General features: G+C 56.8%; 1 protein-coding gene across 5 annotated transcripts in view; it reads right to left on the reverse strand.

The window, feature by feature from the left end:
- Positions 1 to 2,238: 2,238 nt before the first annotated feature.
- The window catches only part of CAMSAP1 (calmodulin regulated spectrin associated protein 1), a 57,291-nt gene continuing 45,212 nt past the window's right edge, over positions 2,239 to 14,317 (reverse strand). For 3 of the 5 annotated variants that reach the window (XM_079112509.1, XM_079112511.1, XM_079112508.1), the window contains 7 exons: positions 11,710 to 14,125; positions 10,696 to 10,832; positions 9,991 to 10,199; positions 9,684 to 9,786; positions 8,165 to 8,280; positions 7,540 to 7,658; positions 2,239 to 5,054 (listed from right to left, as the gene is read on the reverse strand). In XM_079112509.1, the coding sequence (XP_078968635.1) occupies positions 4,752 to 5,054; positions 7,540 to 7,658; positions 8,165 to 8,280; positions 9,684 to 9,786; positions 9,991 to 10,199; positions 10,696 to 10,832; positions 11,710 to 14,125 (3,403 nt within the window). In that variant the 3' untranslated portion in view covers positions 2,239 to 4,751. Of the gene's footprint in view, positions 5,055 to 5,773; positions 5,875 to 6,042; positions 6,143 to 7,535; positions 7,659 to 8,164; positions 8,281 to 9,683; positions 9,787 to 9,990; positions 10,200 to 10,695; positions 10,833 to 11,709; positions 14,126 to 14,317 lie in introns of all 5 variants that reach the window. The other 2 variants (XM_079112510.1, XR_013759554.1) reach the window with 2 other exon arrangements.

The following is a 14,317-nucleotide window of genomic DNA, read 5'->3' on the forward strand; positions in this document are numbered from 1 at the left end:
CACTGTAGCCTGAGGCCCAGGTGGGAGTCACCCTAGGAGGCCTGGAGCCCCTGAAGCAGGGATGGGGGAGGTGGGGCAGGGGAGGGACTGCTTCCGGTGTGTCCCAGGCCTCAGAGGCAGTCTAAACCTGAAACCAGACACATCCACCTCCATGCTCTGTGACATCTACTGGAGCCTCAGGCACCTACGGGTCTCTGGCCCACCCCAGGGCAGGGACTTTAGTATGGGCCTTCAGTCATCTGCTCCGTACTCTGCAGCAACTCTCCAACAGCTGCCTGCCCAGGAGCTCCTGCTTCCCTGCCAGTGGGGAGTCACACTGCCTGGCCCAGCGGGTGACCGCTCCTCTTGCCCAGTCTCCAGTGGCGCAGGTGCTTCCCTGGTCTGAGCTGCATGCCACCCCCGCCTGCCCAGCACTTCAGCATCTAGAGACTCGCAGGGTGGCAGTGTGACTGGCAGTTTCCTTGGCACAGCAGCATGTCTCCAACCCGAGGACGTGGGCTTTGTGGTGTGCCACTGCCAGGCAGGCTTTGTGCTGTGAAGTGCCAGCTGAATGCTCGGCACAGGGACAGGCCGGTGCAGCCTACGGGAGGGAAGGGCAGCGGCCTTCTTGGTCTGAGTGCTTCTGGGTGGTGTGCGTTTGACTTCCAGTGTCACTGTTCTAAGTAAACATACAGATCCATCCTGAAGCTCTAGTTCCCGCTGCCCAGCGGCTCAGGCCAGGCAAGCAGTCAGTCCTGGCACGTGGCAGTCAGCCCGCCTAGTGCAGCAGCCAGATTCACATCCCAGACTCACCGCCATGCTGCATGACGGTCTCCTGGGGATGCCAGACACATACCTGCAGTCCAGACAGTGTGGTGACCTGCAGCCCAGGCTATCTCAGGTCACACACCGTCTTACCAGGAGGCAAACACCCTCCTAAACCTGAGAAACAGTCCATTCTGCTAACTATTGATCTGCCCCAGACTAACGCCCACCCAGCAGCCACAGGGACAGTGGATCAGGCCGCTGCTGTGAAGTCAGGAAAACCAGTTCCACAAAGGAGCCAAGAGGACCTGCCTCTCACCCTGGACCTGACCATCTTACTGTAACATGTGGCCCTGACAAACTCCCGCCTGCAGTGCTCTGGCCCACCTCTGACCCTGAAGGAGAGGTGGGGCTGAGACAGGAAGTTCTCTGGGAGACGCAGTCCCTCTCCCAGCGGTCACCAGCGACCCACTACTCCTAGACAGATCCGCCATGCTCCCCACTCTAGGTTTCTGTTTGTGTTTTGGTACTAAGGACTGAGCCCAGAGGTGCTCGCTCTACCACCAAGTGACATCCCCAGCCCATTTTTTAAATTTTGAGACAAGGTTTGGCTAAGTTATCCAGGTTGGCTTCACATTTGCAGTCCTCCTGCCTTGGGCTCCCAGGTAGCTGGTGTTTCAGGTGTGTGCTACTGTGCCCAACCTGTGGTTTCCAGAGAAGCAGCCCTAGTCCTTCACTAGGTGAAAGGAGGTCCCCTGGGGAAGGGCGGGTGGGACGCTGGCCTAGATCTCGCACTCGCAGGCAGTGCAGCTTTTGTATTGCTGCCTACTCTGCTCCTTCTGCACAGAAACCTCTCACCAAAGCACCTGCAGATTCTGGCCTGTGCCTGCTGCGTGGAGTATCGACACTTGATGTGTGACATTTCTCTGCTGTCACCCCATCACACATGACTTTGACAAAATGCCCCCTTCTCAATTGAGGAAATACTTTGGTAAATTCAACCTGCTGTTTCTAAAGGATCCTGTTGACAGACTGTCCCTCTTCTAGGTGACAGAGCAATCAGGACACTTTCTACAACCAAAACCTGCCTTCCCAGGTCATGACCCTGGGAGGCACAGGAGGGACCTGTCACTGTGGGCAGCTTCTGCCCTCTGAAGTCCACGACAATGCCACAGCACTAAGAGGCAGAGTGTGGAGACCCTGCAAACAGCGCTGTCTGACGCCAGCACCGTGCCTGTCCTAAAGCCACCTCCTCCTCAGATGGGGCACGCTTCCACCTAGCAGGGCACCCCCAGGTCCTGGGGAAGGCAGGCGAGGCCAGAGCCACAGCCACAGCAGTGGTGCAGAGGTATGGCCACATCCTCTCCATGCGCAGAACACACCAGAGGTGACCACGAAGTGAAGTCACGGAGCCATGCCCAGGCCTGCGGGTCACGGGTACCACCCACCTCCTGGAGTGAAGCAAAGCCAGTCTGTGAAAGACATCCCAGCATATCTGTAACAGAAAATTTTATTTCAATAAATATTTCCCCTCCAAATAACAACTAGCTTTCGTTCAGGGAATAAAAGTACCATCTTGAAGTATCTTCTGCATCATTCCCCTTTGCAAAGCTGCCGGAGCACAGAACACAGGTTGGGGCTGGAATCTGTTGGAGGCTGCTTGGCAGCAACACGTTCAGAGACAGCTCAAGGACACAAGGGAGATGGTCTGCCTGTGTTGTGCACACGCCCTCACGTGAACACGCGAGCACGCGCCCCACACCCACGTGTGCCTTGTGTTCACCCTACGTCTACACGTGTGCACGATGTAGATCACACCCAGGCGACTGCATGTGCATCTGTGGATGATGGGCCTCTTGGAACTTCTGTCTCGGCACCAGCCTCTCTGGCTGGTGCATCTGTCACCACCGAGTGCCTGCACGCCACTGGGCTGCCTGCATGGCACTGCCTTAGCCCTGCACAGAGTGTGGGGGGCAGGGAGGGGTGAAGGGCCTGTCCACCACAGGAGACCTGTGGCATGGCACCGAGGCACTGCAGGCACTCAGGAAGTGCAGGCCTCTGTCAAAGCCTCGCTGGGGCTAACGCGAGGGACACACCATCGCCCTGCCAGCAAGGCCTGGGAATCATCACCACTGGGTGCACCTCGTGTCTGAAGATCCCCCAATAATGCAGAGGCTGCTGCACCAAGGACCCCCCTCGCCTGAGCAATGTGGCCTGGGCACTGGCAACCGGACACGCCGGATGCTGCAGCGGGGCCAGCCCCGCAGACGGGATGCTCAGTGCATGGTGCCCAGCGGGAACCTGAGCCAGAAAACCCCCCAACTCCCCAGCACAGCACCAGGACTCCAGGGCTGCAGAGGCTGCAGGGGCTGCAGGAGGGCTGGTTGGAGCTCTGTCGGAACAGAACAGTTGCTGCACCCCCGACTGGGCTGATGCCACGCACACTGCTCACTCTTCATGACATTTCAGGGATCTCTCAAATCAATGGGCGACACGGATCAAGGGCACAGTGAGGAATAGAGCACACGTGCAGAAGCGTGTTGACAGACGTCCAGACTTTAATCAGCACGGCCTGTGGTCACTCCACAGCAGCGCCGGGCCCAACACGGTATTTACACAGTCAGAGCAGACTGCATTGTTCTTCAAAGGATGAGGAAAGTGAAACGAGGCCTTGGCTTCCCTCTAGTGTTCCTGCACCATGTCCCTCCTTCCTCTGCACACAACTCAGTCACCTTTCTACCTAACACTGTGTGACAGTTACACCTGTCTCTAGCTTCTTCTATTATCGTTAATTTTTTCTGCAGTTCAAGATAGATTCAAGTAACACTCCCAAGAAAATATGTGCAAAACTAATGTAAGTGGCTCCAGGACCTTTTGGCAGCTGGTTCATCACACGGGTGTCTCTGCCATGTGGCACATGCCACAGCCGGGGCTGGGGTGCACCTGCTCCCCAGGAACATCCGCTCTGGAAAGGCACCAGCCATCGCCACTGGGACCATGTGGCAAGAACCCAGAGCCACTCCACTTTACTTGAGTTCTGGAATAACTGCAAATAACCACACAATTGCTTTTAAATAGGCAACAAGACAAAGTCACCACCCTCAGCTGCAACTGCGCACCACACAGAGCATGTTGCTCCTCAAGCCAGAGCGTGACAGGCAGGTCCAGACGTCACACCACCACAGGAGTCTGCGGCCAAGAGCAGCGTCTCAGGAGAGACGTGCTCAGAGCGGCAGATGCTCCGACTGTACCACATCTGCCTTTATTAAAGAGAACAGGCCACCAGCGCCCTGCCCAAAGCTTCACCGGCACAGCAGCTGCTGGCACAGCTGCCACTTCACAGCAGGCCAACGCCAGCCAGTAGTACCCTGGCCATCCTCACGGCCACCTGTTGCAGTCACCGTCTCCACGCCTGTAAACGGGATGCCGCAGAGACCGACTGCTGCTTTCAGTGCTTTTAGTGGACTGGAAACCTCAGTAAACTTCTCCGAGCAGCAAGGAACAAGGCTTGTTCAGAAATCTCAAGGTGTAAAGTTGGCAGTAGACATAATCAATAAATAGACAACTTCTCAAATAAAAAGAATCCACACGAGCTCCTCTCATGAAGACGGTCACACCTGGCCACAGAGCGCACCTGCTGCTGGCCAGCGGAAGGGCGGCAAGCAGTGTGTGGAGAGGCGAGGCGGGGCCAGGGCGAGCCACACCCGACACGTCGCAAAGAGCTGGGCGAGGAGACATGGCTGGGGACCCTGCTGCACCACGTCCCCGTCTGGGGGCCGCGGTGGTCAGCAGGGACAACAGCAGCTGCCACTGAAAACAGGGCATGTACGCTTCCCTTCTCACCCGCCTGGCATCCCCGGTGGGTGTGCGGAGGCAAGGGAGGGCTTTCCTTCGGTGGTGTAAACGCCTCTGAAGGAGGTCTGTGTCTGCACATTTCGTACCCCACTGGACGAAATAATAAATATGGATCCCGTCGGCACATCCTCAGACCCCGGGCTGCGCTGGGGTCACTTACGAGTCTGGTTCTTCTTTGGCACTGTGGGCCGCTTGGGCTGCCACAAGTGGTTATGAATGGTGAGTGCGTCCACGCTGACGGACATGGTCTTGGCTGGGATCAGGTTGAACTGTTTCCGGTCCGAACTGTATTTGTACAGCTTGTCGATCATCTTCTTGGTGATGCTCTTTGGCCCCGTGCCGGTGAGCTTGCAGATCTCTTCGGTGTCGGGGTAGTAGCAGTACAGCGCCCTGAACTGGCAGCCAGCGTCGCGGAACAGGATGATGTAGTGGTTGGCATCACACTTCTCCAGCTCCTGTCAGGAGAGGACAGAGAGGCACTGAGCACCGCTGCAGCACCCAGCCCCGAGCGGCCCCGTACCCACGAGGGCAGCCCAGCCAGGCTATGCCCCGGGCAAGAAGGCCAGGCTTCCTTCTGGGGTCGTGCTGCCCACTCAGCAGAGACCGCACCGAGGAAGTCCAGGTGAGCAAGAAGAAAGGCTCCCAGGACGGGGCAACGACTACTCCAGATGACACTCAGCATCGCTGGCCACTAGGGAAACCAACTCCAAACCCAGCGCGTCACCTCACACCCTCGAGGACACTGGCCCGAGAGGCAAGGAGTATGCAGGATGCATTTGCTGCTGGGAGGTACAAAATGGCACAGCCGCTATAGGATAGGCTGCCCCCGACAATGCTCCACCTGACTCGCGTCAGAGGAACAAGAACGGGCCCACATGAGCCATGTGTGAACGGCCACCCGAAACTGTCTGCCAGAGCAGAGGAAGCAGCAGCCCAAATGCCTGTCACTCATGAAAAGACAAACGTTGTGTGGTCCACCCACACAATGGAGTAGCCCTCGGCTGCTCCTGACACTGGCTGGAGCGGGGTTCCTGTCCCTGAGCTGCTGGTCTTCGGGCTGGTCCTGCCTCCCTTCTGGAGTCTAGGACTCTGTTATGGTCAAGCAGGGGGGTGCCTTATGACCAGCCCTGGACAGAGGCGCTCTGCCCCACCAGGACAGCCTCGGGCACTGCACCTGTGCTTTAAGGAGTGGATGTTCCACCTGCTCTGGGCAGGCAGGCCTGGCATGCTGCCTGCACTCAGAGGCTCAGACCTGCATCTTCCCTGCACCACAGGCTGCAACAGAAACTGAGGCTCAGGCACTCTGCTGGTGCACCTCTGAACTTGGGGTCCCTCTTCTGCATGGAAACAAGCTCAGCCAAAGAGACGTGATGGGGCAGAGAGGTAGCATGCGCTCAGCCTAGATGATCTGCTAAAAAGAAAGGAGCACCTCCCGGGGCTCACCGACTCCATATGCCCTCATGCCCACTGAAGCACACCGTTCTGATGGCAGGCAGAGAGCTTCACAAGCTTCTTTTGGAAGCCCTCATACCCCAAAGGTCAGCTACCTACAATAGTAACAAATGCACCTGAGGTGCAGGGAGGGGCTCTTGGTACCTTCATCTTCCTGAAATTCTACTCCTGCCAGTCTGAGGAGCTAGGTTAGACCTCGCTCCTCAACTTCAGGTGTGTTTCCAAACACCTGCTGGGCACACACCTAGGCTCAGGGAGGCGTTCCAAAGTCAACCCAGTCAAGGGAATGCCCATCTTCCCAGGCCCTGATGCCAGCTCAGGAACTCCAAGTGCCCAGCTCTGATGCTGCCTGCTTTTTATTTTTTCTAATTACTCATCAGTCTCTGACCGACAGCCCACAAGCCACACATGGCCACCCTAGCTTAGTGAATCAGTCTGGTAGGAACCAGGCACAGCCACTTGCCCACGCATGGCCTGCGGCAGTCTTCACTACAGAACTGACGGTGTGGCCAGAGTTGCCTGGAGTGATCCCTCCTGGGGAAGCACCTCACCTGACGTGCCTGTCTCACCAGGTCACTGCTCACGCACACAGCCTAAGCCAAGAACAGCACTGGGTGGGGCTGGCACACCACAGCATACCTCCCTCCTCCTCCACCCCAGATGGAAAGCTCTCAATTGTGAAGCACCAACCCTAATCTGGACCTCCGCTTCCACTTGGGAAGGCCACCATCCCTCCTAGAAGATGATGGAAGCCATACTCAGGAAGCTGAGACAGGAGGATCGCAAATTTGAGGCCAGTCTCAGTCACTTAGTGAAACCCTCAGCGACTTAGTGAGACAGTATCTCAAAAGAAAAAAAAGAAGGATGACAAGTGTTGCTCAGTGGTGAAGCAGCCCTGGGTCCAATACGCAGCACCAAGAAATAAATAGACGAAAGGACAAAAGCCATGCCCACTCCAGTGCAGGCTCTGGGAGGTGATGTCCACATGGCAACAGTGGCCAGCACTTCACCCAAGATAGCTCCCCAGCTCTCAATGCCCCCAACCACAACCTGGGCTCACACAGCTGCTCCTGCCTCGGAGCCCTCCAACCAGCAAGGAGGACATCCCTGGCCCTCCCAGTGGCCAGCCGCTGCGCTCAGCTGCCACACCTCGCTGTGCTCTCTGCTCAAGCACCTCACCAAGCTCCCACCCGACCACTGAGGAGTGTGGGCCTGGGAGGGCGAGTCCTGCCCTGTCGTCACCTCCTGGGATGGACAAATCTTCTCTCTAGCCTGGAACTCTGCCTCTAGGTCCTGATTGTCCCAAGGGGCGTGACCCTTTGAGTTTCTGTCCAGGTCCAACCTTTCTATCAAATCTGCTCTTCCCTCAGGCCACCCCAACCCTACACCACACCTGTGTCTGTCACTTAGGATGAGGCCAGAAACACCCAGAAGCTACGGACAGAGAGTGCAGCATGGCTGTCCAGCTACGATGAGGTTGGTACACACCTCCAATATGGAATTCTTATGAGGCTCGTTCACCTTCCCAGCCAGGCAGCAGTGGGAGATGGCGTTGTGGATGATGGGCTTGTTCGACTTGCTACTGGGCTCCTTAAAGAGCTTGGGACCTAAGAAACCAGACCGAGATTTGCAAAATTAAAATTCTAAGGCAGAAACACACGGAAGAGAGCGGTACCACCATGGACATGCACACTGTCCTGAAAATGGGCAAGGAGGACCATTTCAGATCCACTTGACAGAAATTCAATTTGTAAATTTGAAATGGTAGATGAAAGACCAAAATTATTAATAACTTATCCACTTTCTAACTTCGGTTTTGTTACTGTAAAAATGACAAACTCAAGAGGTGATTTTGAAAGTCTACAGTTTCAGGTGCCCAGGCTGTGTGGTGACCCTACCCTGAGTGCCATTCTGAAGGCAGCTGGAGCGAGCACTATGCCACTGCAGGGCAGGCCACGGGCGCTGGGCCAGGTGCTTCCCCAGCTCCACAGTGCACTGCAGAGACACCAAGAGCCACAGCAAAACACCCTTAGACACACATCAAGACAGAATGCCATGCCAAGGTGTGTGGCTATGTGCACAGTGACCTCCAAGGAAGGCATGTGACTGTCACCTGTGTACTCAGCCACCGAGGCCAGGGAGGAAGCTGCTGATGCTGTTTCCCAGTCCCGGTCTGTGCTCCTGCTTGGGTTGCGGCTCAGTATGGGCAAGGCTTCCAAGGATTCCACTCTGCAGGCGGAAAGCACACAGGATGAGGCCAGCAGAGCCGCAGGTCTCCCTCCTCTCCCCTATATCCAGCACATGGCCAGCATGTGGCTGCTGCTTCCATCAGCCCACACGGCCACCCACATGGTCAGGGTATGAGGACCCCCTGCGGCAGCAGACTTCTGGGGAAGGTGGTGGGTGGTGGCACATAGCCACCCCATACATGCTCTGGCAAAGAGACACAGCAAACACTTGGGGTCGCCCCTTTGCAGGTAAAAGCTTGCCTTCATATATTTGCCTGAGGCTGCTGTCCCACTGAAGCGTGGCGCACAGGGCTGCTACTGGCAGAAGACCCCAATGCTGTCAAGTCAGAAATGCAACCCAGGAAGAAAGCCCACCAGGCCCAGTCTGAAAGCCCTGTGTCAGTGACTCTGCTTCCTGGCAGGTCTGAGCTATGCCTACAGGGATGTCCCTGCCAAACACAGCAGGAGCCAAGGCCAGAGACTGGGCAGAACTGCTCAGACATGAGGCTTCTGCTCTCCAAATTGAGGCAGACAGGGCTGGGGTGGAGTCCGACTGGGTAGCTGACCATCAGAGGAAAGTTCCAGGCAGGACCTGGAGCCCCTCAGAGAAACCCTCCCCAAAGCCCAGGAGACAGAGAGCAGGCACACACATGAACACAGGGACACTACAGGACGGACAGCCCTGGCTCCACAGGAAGCCACCAGCACGTGGGAGGAAGGGAGGCTCAGGAGGCTGGACGGGGCCTCCTGAGGCCACTGGGCAGACGTTCAGTAATGTCTGGATGGATCTCATGTTGCCTGGAAAACCATTTTCTGATCACAAAACAAGAATTTTAATAGCCAGTGGGAAAACAGCCAACACCACCTTCAATGATCCAAGTAAAACTGACAGGTATCAGCATCCGCCTGGCCTGCTGCTGGAGCAAGGCGTTACACTGTGTTCCAGCCCAGGGCAGGCACTCATGACCATCCGCCGTGGGAAGCCAGATGGCAGCCATCTACACCGTAACCAGCTTGTGGTTACAGAACCTCACAGCCAAGGAAGGCAGAGGAACCTTCCCAGATTGAAGGATGCTGATGCCAGCTGGGTGTGGCCTATGGGCCAGATAGATGCTGGTGTGACCACTATGCTTGGCAGAAAGACACCCTGGTCCTGGCAATAACTCAAGCTTGCCGAGACCCAGGGCGCCGCCTCAGCTCACTCCTGAAGGATGAGAGACCTTGGACACACCCATGGGACAGGGGCACGGCGGGAACAGGAGTCACAGCAGTCAGCTGCGCCAGGCAGGCGGGGCTCCTCAACCATAGCGACTCTTCTGTGAGCCCGCAGTTCCACAAGTCAGCCACAGAAATGCCCTCACACCATTCCCATCCGCAGCCTCCACTCTCCCCAGGCCTCCTTACCGCTGAGAAGGCGTGCCCCCCGAATGAATGCTCTCAGGCTCCGTCGTAGCTGCAGAGGCCAAGGACAGGCTAGAGCCGGAATGAGTCTGGCTCAGGTTATCAGCTGCAAAGACGAAGTGCAGGAAGTGTGCAGAGTGAGCGACTGTCCATGGGCAGGCCCCCACCACCCCACCAACTGGGGGGCCTCACCGCCTCTCCACTGCTCAGGGCTTCCCAGCTCCCCAGCAACCTGCCCAGCTCAAGCACCCGAGGCCAAGTGCAGGTGTGGGCGAGCAGGCCCGGGCAGCAGACAGCACAGGCTGCTTACGGGTAGAGGAGCACTTGGTCCCGGAGTCGCTGCACGACTCTTCCCGGTGCACAGACTTTGGGCGCGGCTTTTTCGGCTTTGATCTGGGTTTGCCGAGCCCTTGCTCCTCTAAGATCTGCTGCTGCTTCCTCCGCAAGTACTCCTGCTTAATGAGCTCTCGGCGCGCCTTCTCCTCCTCCTTCCGGATGCGATCCTCCTCAGCTTTACGCCTGAGAGCAAAATGGATTCCCCACAGCACTGAGTGACGGGGACTCCCAAAACACACCTTCCCAGCCCCACCTCCCATGCAGGGGACCCAGGCATCTTGGCTGGGGTGTCTCCAGGGTCACTGGAGCTGAGGGAGGCCAATTTCCACAGGGGACACTGCTGTCAAAACGCAGGCCCTGAACCAAGCCACCGATGTTAAAACTCAGACCCACCAGAGCACTGGAACACGGGCAGCTTACTTCCTGCACCACAGGCTGCTGGCCTCAACATTAAAATGGGGACAAAACACACAGCCACAGGCCTGTGGTAAGAGCTGAAGACCACCCAAGGGAAGTGCTCAGCACAGTCCTTCACAGACCAGTGCCACTGTGGCCAGTGCCTCTAGCAGGGACAGTAAGGGAAAGGCTGCAGGACACTATGAGACCGGGTGTGCCTGCTGGCTCACAGGGCCCAGGCTGCCCTGCCAGGCACAGAGGGGGAGCCAGGACAGGAGGTTACCGGGCTTCATCCCGCTTGAGCTCCACCTCCGCCTCCAGCTGCTGCTTCCGCACACGCGCCTCTTCAGCCTTGCGCTGCTGTTTTAGGAGGAAGGCCGCCCTCTTCTTAGCAAGTTCGTCTTCCGCTTTCTGTTCATCCTGCACAGATGCCATCTGGTGGTCAGTGACAATACGGGAAACTCCCTGGAACTATCCAGCCCAGGCTCACTTCAACATAGCAGGGTTTTTTGGTACTGGAGATTTAACCCAGGGGCGCTCTAACACTGAGCCACATCCTGCCCCCATCCCCACACCACAACTTTTTTAAAATTTTGAGACAGGGTCTCACTAAGTTGCTTAGGGCCTCATTGAGTTGCTGAGGCTGGCTTTGAACCTGCAATCCTGTCTCAGCCTCCCAAGCTGCTGGGATTACAGGCATGGGCAACCCAGCAGATTTTAACATGCACTTAGAAAATTTTAATGCTAGCCTAAAACTTTTACTTTTGAGCTAATGATTGACACAATTGGAAAAAAAACATGCAGGGATTCACAATTGGCCACCTTTCCAAATACCTCGTGGTACTGCATACAGTTCGTCTTGAACGTTACAAGTAAATTTCCAAACGATGAGCTAATACCCAAATTGACTGTTTTCATTTTAAAAATATAAACACCAAATAAAATATGCATCTGGTGCTGAGACTGAGGACTGCATTGTCTGATCCTCAGGATCTCCAGGACTGAGTAGCCCCTGCTGGGCCAGCAGCCCCAAGCACATCCCACCTCACCCCTGAGAAGACTCTACAGGACAGACAAAGAAGCAGGCATGCTGCAGAGTCTCTCTGCTGCCCAGGTGCTGCCCAACCATTTCTCCACTGTTAAAAACATTTGAAAAAACATAAAAATACTTTGTGACACCTGAACTTCAAATCTCGAGTTCACAGAACAGGCTCTGCACACAGCCCTGCTCATCTGCGCGTCTCTCCTGTGGCTTTTCCAAGAGCCTGCAGAGCCAACCACGCTCCCTCCGACTCACCTTGAAGAAGAAGCCAAGCCCAGGCTTCTGGTCGCCGTCACTGAGGAGGTCTGCAGAACCTGTGTGGCCAGCCCCCTCTCCATCCTCATCAGGGGCCTGCAGGTGGGACAGGTCCACCTCAATGAGGCTGGCCTTGCTCCTCAGCGGCTCTTCCCCAGGAATGTGGTCGCTCCTTGTGGGGTCAGAGGAGCGCAGCCCTGCCTCCTTCCCGCTCGTGTCCCCGGCTTCTGGGAAGCTCATCTGTTCTGACAGAACATTTGCCTCTTTGCAGGAGGACAGAGCCAATGTCCGCTGGTTGCTTTCATCATGGAGCCTGTAACTGTCCAAGAGACACTTCTCAGGAGGGTTACTGCCAGGGGCTGCAGCACTGTCCACACCAGGGTCAGGAGGTGTCCGTGGGTGGTCACCAGGGGGGAAAGATCGCAGATGTGGGAGAGTCTCCACGCTGGGTGTTGGGGTCTTGCTCCGGGAGGAGCCCTGCTGCCTGTCCTTTGGAACCTTCAGCTCAGCTGGTCTTCCTGAACGAGAGCTCCGGCCCTGGCCCAGACGGGGGGGTTTGCGGTGACCAGTCATCCCGGTAGGAGAAAGTGGCTCAACAAAGTGGATGGAGGCCTTTACTCTTTGGTCCTGAGAGTCATTTTTAGAGCCTGGGGTTGGCACCGTGGGGGACTTCATGAGAAGCTGCTCTTGCTGCTGAGAGATCTTTAAGATGGCCTGCTGCAGCGTGCTGATGGTTTCATTCAGTTTCTCGATGGAAAGGTCGCACTCATTCAGGTCTCCCACCTCGCCAATGCCGTCCTCCAGGAGAGCAGCGGAAAGCACTCTGCCCTTCTCCCCGTCGTGCAGAGCGGCCAGGTCTTTGGGTTTATGAAGCTGGACAAAAGCCAGGCTCTCTCTGTCCACGTCCTGAGACTCGCCGAGGTCTCCCCTCTGCTCCTCCTTGGTGAGAAAGGCCTCTGGCTTGGAAATGCCACCCTCGAAGTCCTCGCCGTTGTGCTGTGCATACTCCTTTGCAAAGTGCTCTGGCCTCAGCGGCTGTGGGGCGCCATCGGCCTTCCCCTTCTTCACCACATGCAGGAAGGCGGCCTTGCCCAGCTTCAGGCGCTGCCGTGCGGACAGGGCCTCCATCCTCTTCTTCTGGGTCTCGATGGCCCTGCGCTTCTCCTCCAGCTGCATGTGCAGCTGCACCAGCTCAGACGCCAGGAGGCTGGCGGGGTCCCGGCTGTGCCTGCCTGGGCTCTGCTCTCTTTTCTGCCTCCATGTCGTCAGAGGGGCTGGGCAGCTTTCAGACGCATCCGGTGTGGTCTTCTGGGAGCTGCTGGTACTGGACTTGGTTTCACAGCTATTGAGCCTCTGGAGCTTCCTCTCAGCAAAGCTGGTCATCTTCACGCTTCCACTGGCCATGGACACGCTGCTGAGCTGAGAGGCGGTGCTCAGACATGGGCTCGAGCGGCCACTGGCATCATCCTTGTCCTCATGCTCCTTCACCTTCATGTCCTCCTGCAGCTTGGCCGACTCCTCTTCACCCATGTACCTGGCAATTACCACGGCAGGATCCTCGCCAATGAAATCCTGCTCCACTTCCTCTAGGTCCCCCACATCAGAGTCAGAATCTGGCCTTAGGACAGCCCAGGGCTCTGCATCAGGAGTGCCCGGGCTCCTCGGGCCAACACATAACCTCCCCTCTGTGTCTCCATCAGCCCTGCCTAGGTGAAGGAAAAAGCCATCGGCAGACTGTCCCTGAGGTGATGGATCCAGGCCACCAATGGCCAGAGGCCCCCCACGCACTTCGGCAGCTTCCGCTGGCCGTAGTCCCCGCTCTGCAGGGTCAATGCCAGCAGCAAGCTCCGAGCAGGAAATTGGGGTGAAAGTGCTATTCAGGTCACGACGGCTGGCCGACTTCTTCCGTGCAACAGGCTGAGGGCCCTCACTGGGCCTCCTGGGCGCGCTGCTCCGAGGTCTCCCTTCCCCTCGCTCATCTTCCTTGGTAATGGTCTGCTTCTCTTTGGCCGGCCTCAGCACTGCTGGCAGCAGGGGCTCCAAGAAAAAGCTGTCAGGCTTATTCTCCAGGGTGTCCACTTGCCTCTGAGGAGACCTGGCACCAGCAGTCAGGCCTGGGGCCCGTGGGGAGGCCCTGGGGCCTTGCGGGTCCACACACTGGGGAGACCCATCTGTCCTGATGATGGCCACCAGTTCCTCATCCTCGTCCTCAATACTGACATTGCTCAGGAGGCTCTTCCCATTGGTCCTTCCAGCTGTGGGGCAGGGTTGGTTCTGTGGGGTCAGATGAACAACGCTTGATGCCAAGCTGTCTTTGCTGATGGAGCGGGCCAGGCTGACGCTATCACCAGAGCCGAGGTCCATGTCACCACTCGAAGCATGATGGAGAGCAAAGGGTGTTGGTTGGGACACTGGCCTGAAATGCAGAGAAGAAGCCCATTGGACATGCCACCGCACACACCAGAGACCCTGTGACAGTCTGAGGCAGAATTCTAGTTATGGAAAGAAAACAAATCGCACACACAGGGGACTAAAACAAACCCTTCCCCTGGGCAAAATAAAACCAGACACAGTTAGAGCTTAAGTGATTCTGAAATATTTTGGTACC

This window comes from Sciurus vulgaris (genome assembly GCF_902686455.1).
Source record: "Sciurus vulgaris genome assembly, chromosome: 15".
Lineage (NCBI taxonomy): Eukaryota > Metazoa > Chordata > Mammalia > Rodentia > Sciuridae > Sciurus > Sciurus vulgaris.